Source organism: Panulirus ornatus, chromosome 39 (genome assembly GCF_036320965.1).
Source record: "Panulirus ornatus isolate Po-2019 chromosome 39, ASM3632096v1, whole genome shotgun sequence".
Taxonomy (NCBI): Eukaryota; Metazoa; Arthropoda; class Malacostraca; order Decapoda; family Palinuridae; genus Panulirus; species Panulirus ornatus.
Genome location: NC_092262.1, coordinates 7,392,503 through 7,405,862, shown reverse-complemented (window position 1 = coordinate 7,405,862; position 13,360 = coordinate 7,392,503). Strand labels below are relative to the sequence as shown.

General features: G+C 38.7%; 1 protein-coding gene across 6 annotated transcripts in view; it reads left to right on the top strand.

The window, feature by feature from the left end:
• Window positions 1-13,360, top strand: part of Piezo (piezo type mechanosensitive ion channel component) — a 168,952-nt gene that overhangs the window by 146,837 nt on the left and 8,755 nt on the right. For 5 of the 6 annotated variants that reach the window (XM_071684922.1, XM_071684921.1, XM_071684919.1 and 2 more), the window contains 6 exons: window positions 29-276; window positions 4,025-4,178; window positions 7,410-7,548; window positions 11,316-11,462; window positions 11,616-11,829; window positions 12,992-13,112. In XM_071684922.1, coding sequence (XP_071541023.1) covers window positions 29-276; window positions 4,025-4,178; window positions 7,410-7,548; window positions 11,316-11,462; window positions 11,616-11,829; window positions 12,992-13,112 — 1,023 coding nt within the window. Of the gene's footprint in view, window positions 1-28; window positions 277-4,024; window positions 4,179-7,409; window positions 7,549-11,315; window positions 11,463-11,615; window positions 11,830-12,991; window positions 13,113-13,360 lie in introns of those variants that run through there. The other variant, XM_071684923.1, reaches the window with a different exon arrangement.

Below are 13,360 nucleotides of genomic sequence, written 5' to 3'. Positions count from 1 at the left end.
TTTTTACAATATTTCCTGTTTTGTTCAGTGTGAACGTCGAGCAGAAATTGAGTATCCACAAGGCCGTGGGGAGAGTAAACGGAAGATAATCAAGTATGGCATGGGTGGCTGTGCACTATTTGGTGTCATTGCCATAATATGGTTTCCATTGGTCTTGTTTGCACTCAGCAATACTGTTGGTCAGCCAAACCCACCATACGATGTCACAGTCCAAATTACTATTGGGGCCTACCAACCAATCTTTCGTATGACAGCCCAGCAGCAGTCTCTTTACAGGTGCTTCTAATTTACTTTTTCCACAATTTTAGACATTACTCATTTTTAGTTTACTCTCATATTTTGCAGCACAGTATATGAATACATTGTTGAGCAGATTAGTATTAAATGGATTACAAGTTAAAGATGATTGCCTTCAGGCATCAAGGGACAGATTATGGGAATTAACTAAAAGATTATTCGTCACAGGGTAGGGAAGGTTAGGAATTTTTTTATATGTAGGCCTCTTATAATAATCAAAGCCAGATTAAGGTTGCACCATGAATTATTCTGAGGATACAATAATTGTGTTTTCTACATGGGTAAGGAATGGGGTGGTATGATTTACATCATTACACAAAAAGTAATTTAAATGGAAGTAAGGGTTCTGTGTTTTCTCCCCCTTTTATGACCCATTTCTATGCATGACAAGTAGTCACTCATGCATGCATTTAACTTACCCAGATATTAGCATCATAAAAATCATGTAAAATGAAGTTTTTTCTAACAGATTAGCCAATTTTTTCAAACTTGCCAGTCATATCTTTTTTTCCTTCCTTTAACATTAACTTCGGTTGACCCTGTTCTTCAGAGAGTAATGTATTGTGACATGTATTATGATTCTTCAGCTAGACCCTGCCTTCTCAGGGGTTCAGTATATCAACCTTGGAGGAATACTACTGTTGCTAGCAAGTATGGGAAAGGCTTTTTGACTTTGAAGAATAGAAAGCTAATGAAAAGAATATTCATTGGATGTATGAGGCAAAATTCAAAATTGCCATTTGGTAACCAACAACACATATTTAGGATTGAAATTGGATATAGAATTCATACACTTAATAGGCAAAATTGAGGGATGAGAGCATGTAGGTTCTCGTGAAAAGCATAAATAGTAGCTGCTCTTAGAAAGGGGAAAGGTGTATGTTGATTTATCTGTAGCAGCAAATAGGAGGGAGCAAAGAAAATGACCTAGGACTGAAGAATCACATTGTGGTAGAAAGAACAGTTAAACATTCATAAATACCTTTAAAAGTATCAAAATGGCACCAAACTATATTTAAGAGCCCAGCATAAAAGTTGTAGGGACTAAGTAATGTCTTGCCAGAGAAATGAATGACTGCATGGAGCGAGTGCAGAAACATTTAAGGGAAGAGAAGGCAGGTATTCACAGATGGTACAAGGTGAACTCAAATTTGACTGTTCTCTGGCAGAAAATAGCAACATTTTAAAGTTTGTGATCTGCAACATAGGATGCTGTTCAGTGTCACAATTGTGGCTTTAGCATTTTGTAACTCATTTTGACTCCCTAGGTTATTTGATTCCACTTCTTATCCATAGTATAGTAGTTGGTGGAATCAACAACACATGGAAAATATGTCTTGTAGGAAGCAGATTCATGCAGCAACTATGCCTGACACCTTTACAGTAAAAGAAACTTTCATGAAAATAAGGTTATTTTTTCATTTTTGTAACTACTATTCTAAGTTATGTAAATATTTACATGATGTATGAAATGTAAAAATATTTATAGAATATAAATCTTGTAAGTGATAGGTATGGGATGTGTGAAATCACACCTTAAAACCTGAAAAAAAAGATATGTGAATAAGTATACGTATGCACATCAACCTTGGTATACCACATTGTTCCAGTTCACCCTATTCCTTGTATACCTCTCACCCTCCTGTATCTTCAGGGCCCAATTGCACAAAATCTTTTTCACTCCATCCTTCCACTTCGTTTGTCTCCCGCTTCTCCTTGTTCCCTTCACCTCCGACACGCATATCATCTGTGTTAATCTTTCTTCAGTCATTTTTTCCATATATCTAAACCATTCAAAACACCCTCTTCTGCTCTCGCATCCACACTTTTTATTTCCTCACTTCTCTCTCACCCTTTCATTGCTTACTTAAACCACCTTACACCACATATTGTCCTCAGACCTTTAATTTCCAACACATCCTCCATACAACCTTATCTATAGCCCATGCCTTGCAACCATATAATATTGTTGGAACCACTAATCCCTCTAGCATACCCATTTTTGCTCTCCAAAATAATGTTCTCTCCTTCCTCACATTCTTCATCACTTACAGAACCCTTGCCCCTTCCCCCACCCTGTGACTTGTTTCCACTTCTGGGATTCCATTCGCTGCTAAGTCCACTCCCAGATATCTAAAACATTTCACTTCCTCCAATCTTTCTCCATTGAAACTTGTATCCCAGTTAACTTGTCCTTCAACGTAATAACATTGCTTTTATTAACATTTATTCTTGACTTTCTCCTTTAGCACACTTTTCCAAACCGTTTCTCACTCGAATCAGCCACCAAACCTGTATCATTGGTGAACAACAACATACTCGCTTCCCAGGCCCTCTCATCCAAACAGACTGCAGACTCTCACCTCTCTCCAAAACTCTCGCATTTACCTCCCTAACTATCCCATCCATAAATAGATCAATCATCCATGGCAACATCACACACCTCTGCCGTAGACCGACCTTTACTAGGAACCTATCACTCTCTTCTCTTCCTACTTGTACACATGTCTTATATCCTTGGTAAAAACTTCTCACTGCTTCTAGAAGCTTACCTCCCACAACATATAATCTTAAGACCTTCCACTAAAGCATCTCTATCAATCCAATCACATCAATAGTGAGGATTCGTGCATATGAATAGCGAGAACTTGTGCCACTGATGAGCCCTCTCCTGTCCATTCTGCTCTCCCCTTTAAAAGTATGGTATAGAGGAAAATATACTACTGTTTTTTATATTTTCTTCAATATTATGTGATGCAGATATATTCTGTAAGGGGAAAAAGAATGGATTTTTTTCATGTGCATTGGGCAGCTAGCTCTAAAGAGGTAATGCAGTGATATGGTTGATGCAGATAGCACCATATACTGGCACTGCCTCATGACTAAATCTTTTCTTCCAGAAGTAGGGGCAATTGTTTGTGCATGTTAGTTAATGGTTGTAAAAAGAAAAATATGGTATACATTCCAGTTGATTTTATTGAATATTTGGCATGATGTGCATTTTAGGAAAGTACTTGGTGATGGGAAAACAGGATAGAACATACTATATCTACACACACACACATGAAAAATATATCAATGTATTCTTTGGAAAGGTTGTGAAGAAAAGGATAGCTTAATAGTATGAATAAGTGAAAAATGTTATCAATTTTTATATGTGAATAAGTGAAGTGCATCAATTTTATTTAAAGAGAGTCTTTTATGAAGTTGCTTTACCGTAGAAAAGGCGTGTATGTTGCAGTTGTCATGGAGTAGAGAGTTTCTGATAGTCTTTGAAGTGAAAATTGAATGAAGAGATTCTGTTTAGGGACAGATTAAGGGGTTATTTTTCCTGACATGATGAGTACATATGTATGTGTTGTGCCAGAATTGCAGAAACTTAAGTATAGATGTTCAACTTGCTGCATCTCTCACTGTGACCTGTTTGAATTTGGGTAATGATACATCCATCATCCCAAGAATGATCATGAAACAGAAAAGTTTGATGCTGTAGACACAGGAGTTTAACCAGAGATTGTTAGTGTTAACACAAAGATGAAATACTTAATGTTGGATTATTTTATTAGATATTTTTATACATGTGTATGTGGGTAGGTTGGGCCATTCCTCGTCTGTTTCCTTGTGCTGCCTCGCTAACGTGGGAGACAGCGGTTAAGTATAATGGATATAATTTTCATGTTGAGGATTGCTTGAATTGCTTTTTCTCTTATTGTACATTATTATACAGGTTCACTCAAAAGGACTGGGACTCCTTCAACTATCATTATCGGGCTGACCGTCAAGCACAGACTTTCTTAAGCAATTATGACTTTCAAGATGTTGTTGTGGCACAGCTTACTGGTAACTCTACTGCTATTTGGGGAATCTCCCCACCTGCCCAGGTCAGCATGATTTCTTTGATAAATTTATATAGTAGCATTTTTCCCCAGTTGGCAGTGCTTGGGGATTAAATGATTGAGTAACTGAGAGTACTTGAAAAAAAAAGTTGAAACATAGATAGAATAGTGTCCATATTAGAGAATGCCTTTATAGAAAGATTTAGGGCTTACCTTGCGTGATTAAATTTATAAAATATTTTAGATTAACTTATTTTGATGTAAAGTTTAGATCTGTGTATGTGCTTGCTTTTATAACTTGAAAATTTTTAATACTGATTATTTTAGGACCTAAATGTGTGTGCTTTCTAATCCAACTACACCTTGTACTTATCAGATTTTAGATGGATGAAACGAAATTGTTTGGTGATTACATTGATAACAAACTTGTTTAAAGCAAGGGAAATGTTTTCAAAACAGGTACTGGCACTGTCTTTGGATGAGAAAAGGATAACTCAGTTGGAAAATAGAATTTTAATTGGTTTGCTTGAATGTAGATGGACAAGCAGTTTGTGTATAGGAACTGGACTTCAAAAGATATTTTTTAGGAAATCAGACCACAGGTAGATGTTACAGAAATTGAGACAAGCTGAACTTGAGTAAAATCACATTTAGTATTTCCTAAAAGCTTAGGTACACACTTTGGGGGTAGTAGTAGTTAGTAGGAACATTAGGTAGCTTTTGCAGGCACTGCACTGGAGTTGCTCTCTGCCATTGGCCTGTTAAGGGTGAGGCAGAAAAGGATAAGAAGCTGCACTTTGGTGTATTAGTCATGGAAACTCTGTTCCTGTGGCCACTCCCTTGAGGGAGTTGCAGGAGGGAACAGGGATCGGTGATGTAGACAGATAGATGAAATATAAAAGACAAGCAGAAATAAGGAAGGAAAAAGTTGAGGGGGAAAGAGTATAGCCTTCCTAGAAAGGGGCAGCTTAGGTTTTTGGAGCTGTTAGTGGATGATGATGATGATAAAGACTGCTTTCGCATAATGTTTTATGTAGAAGATGAAGAAAACTGAAAAACTCTAAGTTGAAGATTTTAGGACATACAGCTGAAGTAGCAGTGTAGTGAATAAATTGAGCAGGCTAATTCAAGTAGTTGTGGATATGAAAAACAAAATTCTGGGGATTCTGTAGTTGAGAAAGAGGTCAGTGGGACCCTCAGTAGTGTAAAACATACAAATAGGTAATCATGCACATGTTTACTACTTACATTTATATTTTTATTTGTTCTGTTGCATAAAGAACATATTGTACTAGTGGTTCTGTAACAAAAGGAAGAAGCACTGCTGGTTTACTTCAAAGGAAAAGAACAATAGTGGATGTTACAGTTTAATGTAAATGACTCATAAAAAAATGATCATGCAAAAATGATTTTCACATGAGTTCATACATCATTATTACACTTTTAAGTTAGAACGGAGAACCATATTTAAAAGAAATCCATCCCCATGCTTAGTTGAAGCAGGGGTAGCAATGCTTTTTCCTGTAGGCAGGGTAGTTCTGGGAATGGATAAAGTTTCTATCTGCTGCTAAGTCCACTCCCAGATATCTAAAACTCTTCACTTCCTCCAATTTTTCTCCATTCAAACTTGCATCCCAATTAACTTGTCTTTCAACCCTACTGAACCTAATAACCCTGCTTTTTATTCACATTTACTTGCCCACCTTCACCTGCAACACCCCACCCACAGGAAACAGCATCCCAACCCTTGCGTCAGAGAGGCTGTGCCAGGGAACAGACGAAGAATGGTGAATGTGGCCTTTCTTTGCCTATTTTCTGGCACCACCCCACTGATGCAGGGGGCAGTGATCAGGTGTGGAGAAAGAGAAGAGAATGTATACATGATTGTTTTTCTATTCCTTCATGCATTTGTACTGTTTCCTGTGGGGTGGGGTAGTGCCGGGAACAGATGAAGATGAACAAGCATGAGTATGTACAAGTGTATTTGTATATACATGCATATAGATAAATGCACATACGTGCACATATACATACATAGACATATATACTCATGTTTTGGAAAGAGGGGCAAGGATGAAGTCTGTTGGGGATGAGAGAGCTTGGGAAGTGAGTCAGTTGTTGTTCGCTGATGATACAGCGCTGGTGGCTGATTCATGTGAGAAACTGCAGAAGCTGGTGACTGAGTTTGGTAAAGTGTGTGAAAGAAGAAAGTTAAGAGTAAATGTGAATAAGAGCAAGGTTATTAGGTACAGTAGGGTTGAGGGTCAAGTCAATTGGGAGGTGAGTTTGAATGGAGAAAAACTGGAGGAAGTGAAGTGTTTTAGATATCTGGGAGTGGATCTGGCAGCGGATGGAAACATGGAAGCGGAAGTGGATCATAGGGTGGGGGAGGGGGCGAAAATTCTGGGAGCCTTGAAGAATGTGTAGAAGTCGAGAACATTATCTCGGAAAGCAAAAATGGGTATGTTTGAAGGAATAGTGGTTCCAACAATGTTGTATGGTTGCGAGGCGTGGACTATGGATAGAGTTGTGCGCAGGAGGATGGATGTGCTGGAAATGAGATGTTTGAGGACAATGTGTGGTGTGAGGTGGTTTGATCGAGTAAGTAACGTAAGGGTAAGAGAGATGTGTGGAAATAAAAAGAGCGTGGTTGAGGGAGCAGAAGAGGGTGTTTTGAAATGGTTTGGTCACATGGAGAGAATGAGTGAGGAAAGATTGACCAAGAGGATATATGTGTCGGAGGTGGAGGGAACGAGGAGAAGAGGGAGACCAAATTGGAGGTGGAAAGATGGAGTAAAAAGATTTTGTGTGATCGGGGCCTGAACATGCAGGAGGGTGAAAGGAGGGCAAGGAATAGAGTGAATTGAAGCGATGTGGTATACCGGGGTTGACGTGCTGTCAGTGGATTGAATCAAGGCATGTGAAGCGTCTGGGGTAAACCATGGAAAGCTGTGTAGGTATGTATATTTGCGTGTGTGGACGTATGTATATACATGTGTATGGGGGTGGGTTGGGCCATTTCTTTCGTGTGTTTCCTTGCGCTACCTCGCAAACGCGGGAGACAGCGACAAAAAAAAAAAAAAAAAAAAAAAAAATCATACATGCTTGCCATTATCCATTCCTGGTGCCACCCTGCCCCACTTTGTAAAGGTAATTGCAAAGCATTGTCTTGTGAAGTTTTATAGCAGTGTGCATTTTTACAGCATATCCATTGGTTCTTTATGATCCTTGTTGCATATACTAGTTAAAAGTTATTGCTGAAGTGTCTCTTTGCAGAGAAGATTGATTGAAGACCTCCAGAGTAATCATACCATCCGGTTGAAGGTTAGCTGGAATGTAAAGCGTGTGTCCAATTCTCCTGATGTGGCTGCAGAATGTAAAGATCAGACTGAAGTCAGCCTTGAAGCTTATAAAGGTATTCAGCCTCAAGAAGAATCCTTGAACATAGATTTGAGTGGTGTATTGTCATTTGAGTTGTAGGTAATACAGGGACTGAAAAAGCTTTTAGGTAAGCTTAAAGCAGAAGTGAGTCATAGGGTGGGGGAGGGGCAAAGGTTCTGGGAGCGTTGAAGAATGTGTGGAAGGTGAGAACATTATCTTGGAAGGCAAAAATGGGTATGTTTGAAGGAATAGTGGTTCCATCAATGTTGTATGGTTGCGAGACGTGGGCTATAGATAGGGTTGTGCGGAGGACGTTGGATTTGTTGGAAATGAGATGTTTGAGGACAATATGTGGTGTGAGGTGATCAATTAAGTATTGAAAGGGTAAGAGAGATGTGTGGTAATAAAAAGAGTGTGGTTGAGAGAACAGAAGAGGGTGTATTGAAATGGTTTGGTCTCATGGAGTGAATGAGTGAGGAAAGATTGACAGGATATATGTGTCAGAGGTGGAGGGAGCGAGGAGAAGTGGGAGACCGAATTGGAGGTGGAAGGATGGAGTAAAAAAAGATTTTGAGCGATTGGAGCCTAAACATGCAGGAGGGTGAAAGGTATTCAAGGAATAGAATGAATTGGAACGATGTGGTATACCTGGGTCGACGTGCTGTAAGTGGATTGAACCAGGGCATGTGAAGCGTCTGGAGTAAACCATGGAAAGTTTTTTGGGGCCTGGATGTGGAAAGGGAGCTGTGGTTTTGGTACATTATACATGACAGAGACCGAGTGTAAACGAATGTGGCCTTTGCTGTCTTTTCTAGTGCTACCTAGTGCGCGTGCAAGGGGAGAGGGTTGTTATTTCATGTGTGGCGGGGTGGCGAAGGGAATGACTAAGGGCAGCAAGTATGAATTATGTACATGTGTTTATATGTATGTTTGTGTAGGGATACATATGTATACATTGAAATGTATAGGTATGTATATGTGCGTGTGTGGACGTGTACATGTGTATGTTTGTGTGTGTGTAGGTATATATATGTATACGTTGAAATATATAGGTATGTATGTGTGTGTGTGGATGTGTATTTATATATATGTGTATGTGGGTGTGTTGGGCCATTCTTTCGTCTATTTCCTTATGCTACCTTGCTAACGCGGGAGACAGCAACAAAGTATAATAAAGTAAATTTTTGTATGTATGTATATGTGCATGTTTGGGCCATTCTTTGTCTGTTTCCTGATGCTACCTCGCTGATGTGGGAAACAGTGATTAAGTATGATGATAATGGTGATGATAATAGTACAATGAATTACTCTCCATTTTGGTGGGATTAAATGAACCTGAAAATCTAAAATATTTGTAAAACTGTTTTGAACTTGTCAGATGTGTTGAGTGTTGTGGGATATCTTTATCCCTCGATTTAAATTATGTTGTTACTCCCATTGGAGTGAATAAGGCCACTAATAGAACTGAGGCTGAATTGGTGTGTGAACATGTAATGAACCTAGATGAGTTTTGCTATAATGATAGCTGCCTTAGATTATGGGAGCTGTGACTCCACTGATATTGCTGAGTGTTGTCTTAGCATCTTCAGATGAAAATTACCAAGATAATCCTGGTAACAATAGCAGTCTAGAAGTGAAACAACTTACTTAGGATACCAAAAACTGATACAAGATTTTAAGCCATTCAGATAAAGCAGTACTCAGTCAACCATTTTTTCCTACTTAGAAGTTGAGGTGAATGGAGAAATTATGACAACATCCTCTCCTCCATGCTCAGTGCCCTTCTGCCTCTCCATTCCAGTTACACCACTGACTGTAATAGATATCAGATATTTCTGAGCGGAATATAACCAATTAGGGTAATGCGTTAGGGAATGATTACCACATCTCCCTCTAACCCAGATAGCACAAGCCCCAAACAAGGAAGCTGTGGTAGCACATTGCAAGGAGACTGGGAAGAAGAAAATTTGCAAAAGGAATTCTTTAAGTATAAAGACTCTGCAAGGAGACTGGGAAGAAGAAAACTTACAAAAGGAACTGTGGATAATAAAGACTGTGTTATTTATCCATCAACTTCTCATAAGTTGTATGCAATACAGGGCATGTATGACACTTGCATGAGGGTATGCTGCATATGAAAATCTTAAGTACACTGAATAACTTAGTGTTTGAAAACTGTTGCTGGCAATTTGAATAATATATCCATACCCTGTGCCCATATTTTTTTGTATTCAGCTGGCCCAGAGCTATGACAAAACCTTGGAGGATAGATCATAGTTTTTGCACTTCTAAGACGATAGAAAAAAGATGTATATAGCTAATGTATGTAGATTTGTATATATACATAATGAAATGTATGTTTTGAAATTGACAACTGGGTTGTGAGGTATAAGTGATATGAGAAAAGTGTACATTGCACAGGTGACATAGTTCCAGCCAAAACATTTCACATCTTGCAAAGTTATTGTTTTTGCAATATTGTGTGTCATTCATTCCAGAAAGCTCTTTCAAATGGGACAAAAAATATATTTAATATATTGAACAGTGCTGACTGGGGTACACGAAATATTAGTAACTTCAGTCAAGGGATTAATGAAAGAAAATGCCAGAGAGAGCAAGAGAACCAAACTTGGAAAGAAATTGAAATTGAGTAATAAAGAACTGATAGAGGTAGGTAGTAGTTGGTATCCAGCCACTGACTAGGGGGGAAAAATTACTGGTACTGCCCACCTTCATACTAGGAGGGTTAGTGATGGTTGCATAATGAGCCAGCACTTCAGTGGTTGTTAAGTTTCACTACTTTGACCCAGGTAGGTGTCTTTATTTCTGCCCCTCTCGCACATGGACCATTAGCGGTTTGTTCTTAAGCATACAATCTCTCCTTTTTTTTCATATGATGCTTGACTACAGTTAATTTGCACAACTCATTCTTCCTAACCTTAAGTTTTTCTGCAGTGAAAGCTATGCACTAGTTCTGCTTTTTGGCAAACTGTAGGAGCAATAGATAGAAAGTAGCTGGTAGGAATTTTAGACAGCATCAGGCAGTAGTAGTAGTTGGGAACATGAGGTGGGAACAACGGGTAGATTTAGTTGATAGGAACATTAGTATAAGCCTCAGAAAACACCACTAGTTGCCATCTACCAGTGGCATGTTAAGGGTTAGGCACTAAGGCCCAAGAAGGGGCACTGGAGTTCACCTGTTATGGAGACTGTTTTGCTGTGGTTACCCCCTTGAGGGAGTTCCTAAAGGGAATAGGTGGCAGATATGTAGCTAGATTGATGGGACTGACTGAAACTATAACTAGAATGTCGCAGGAAGGTAGGTGATTTTTATGACTGCTCCCTGAATTCAGTAATGCATTGATATTCATGAACAACCAATCCTTAAGGTGTGTACTTCATTAGATAATTGATGAAATAACCTGCCATCCTTTATTGGACTAGTCAGATTGATAGCAATTTGAATTTATTAAGTTTTAACCGCAAGTATGCAATAATTGGTGATAATCCATTTTGTGGAGAGCCTTCCATGTGATGTTTTCTTTTAAAAAGAGCTGGCTGAAAGTGGGAGCCTGGGGTTTTCTTTTAAAGAGCTGGGAGAAACAGAGCCTTGTGCTAACATCTTCAGTTAACCATTTAAAGCTTGGAGAGTGTCTTTGGGATGATAAAACATGTTTCGTCTTTTATCATTTTTATCATAGTCATTAGCCTTGCTATAACCTTTGGCTACATTGTCATTACTTAATCAAGTGATCCTGATTAGGATCATTAATTATATATGATTTTCATTTTCCCCTACAGGCACGACACGGAATCCCATCCGTGAAAAGTTGGTGCGCATTTTAGAGGGGGAATTGAATGAGAACCCTTTCCTCATCCCACGTCTGTTCCCAAAATTTCTTAAAGTCACCAATAAAGGTCATGCTGAGTATGTCACTCAACTTGAAGGTTAGGATACCTTAGCATCAGCAATTGTAAATATTTTTTTTTTTTATTTTGCTTTGCCAACTTCTCGACTTATTCTTTTGTAATAAAACATGGAATTTTCATCTCCAGATTAGTGAACACTTCATTCTAATATATTTTTTCCTTGTTGAACAGATAAAAAGAAAGGTTTTGTGGATCTTAAGTTTACATTGCAATCTGATGGATTTGAGCTACTTTCATCAAGACAAGAGTGGTGGGAGGTGCAAGAAGACTGTGGAGATGACTACTTCAATTGGTTACCACGAGGAAGACAGTGTCACTTCCTTACCATATACACATTTAGTGACAAGGCATTCCCCAAGGGTCTCAGTTTCATCTCTGGTGGCGGGTAATTTATCAGTTTTTACCTCTACCTATGTTTATTCCATTTTTCTTCAATGATATACAGACAGTCATCTGTTGGTAAATCAGTTCAGACATTTGATGCATAAATCTCCATGGCCAGCCAGGATTAGAGAATTTTCTTAAACAATTATCTTTAGGTGCCATATTAGACCATTATGGTAAAGACCACTTGTGAATCAGTATGTCATAACTATGAAAGCGTGTCCCAGTGGTAATTGTAAAAAGCAGGTAGACAGTGTTTTCCCACATTTTAAGATACTGGTGGAACGCATTTTATTATGAAACATTGCATTTTCATTGAGAGATTCTGATGTTTAAGCATTAGATACCTAGCACATTTTCATCTGATCATTTTGGAAATTCCATTATATGTCAGAGTTCACTGATAGAATGATACTTCTATGTGGCATGAAGGACTATAAGATATTAGAGGGATTCTGAACCAAGGTCTGGTAATATCATTTTCATTAAAAAGAATATAATGATATTCAGGGATACACTGAATCCCACAGTTTCCTCTTAGTATACATCAGGTCATCTTAACTCTTGATGGAAGCATTTGTTGAAGTTTAGCAAAACATGATAAGTTGACATCTTAAGGATATTGGAGTCAAAAAATGAAATTGCTATGATTGAGGAGAGATGGGTATATCTTCTTTAATTGAAGGAAATGAAATGTTTGAGGACAGTATGTAGTGTAAGATGGTTTGATGGAGTAAGTAATGAAAGGGTAAGAGAGATGTGTGGAAATAAGAAGTGTGTTGAGAGAGCAGAAGAGGGTGTGTTGAAATGGTTTGGACATATGGAGAGAATAAGTGAGGAAAGATTGACAAAGTGGATGTATGTGTCAAAGGTGGTGGGGACAAGAAGGGGTAGACCAAATTGGAGGTGGAAGGATGGAGTGAAAAAGATTGAGTGATCAGGACCTGAACATACTAGAGGGTGAGAGGTGTGCAAAGAATAGTGAATTGAAATGATGTGGTATACCCAGGTCAATGTGCCGTCATTGGACTGAACCAGAGCATGTGAAGCATCTGGGGTAAACCATGGAAAGGTCTGTGGGGCCTGGATATGGATAGGGAGCTGTATGTATGTATTGCATATTTTCTTAAATCACATATTTATATATTTTTTCTTTGTTCAAGGATTGTAGGGATGTATACAACGCTTGTGCTGTTGGCTGGCAAGATGCTTCGAGGCTACTTTGCAGGCTCTGCATTGAAAATAATGTTTGATGATTTACCAAATGTTGACCGCATCTTGCAGGCAAGTCAAACCAGTTATGACATACAATAGCGAGCAGTGGTTAGGAACATCTAGACAGGTGTGAGCATTAGGTAGTAGTAGGTAGGACCTTTAGGCAGGAGCATTAGCTAGAATTAGTCAGTAGGAACATTAAGTAGGAGCCTCTGCAAACACTGTGCGAGAGTTGCCCTTTGCCAGTGGCATGTTAAGGGTGAGGCACTAATGGCTAAAAAGTGGCATTGGAGCTCACTAGTTATCGAGACTCCATT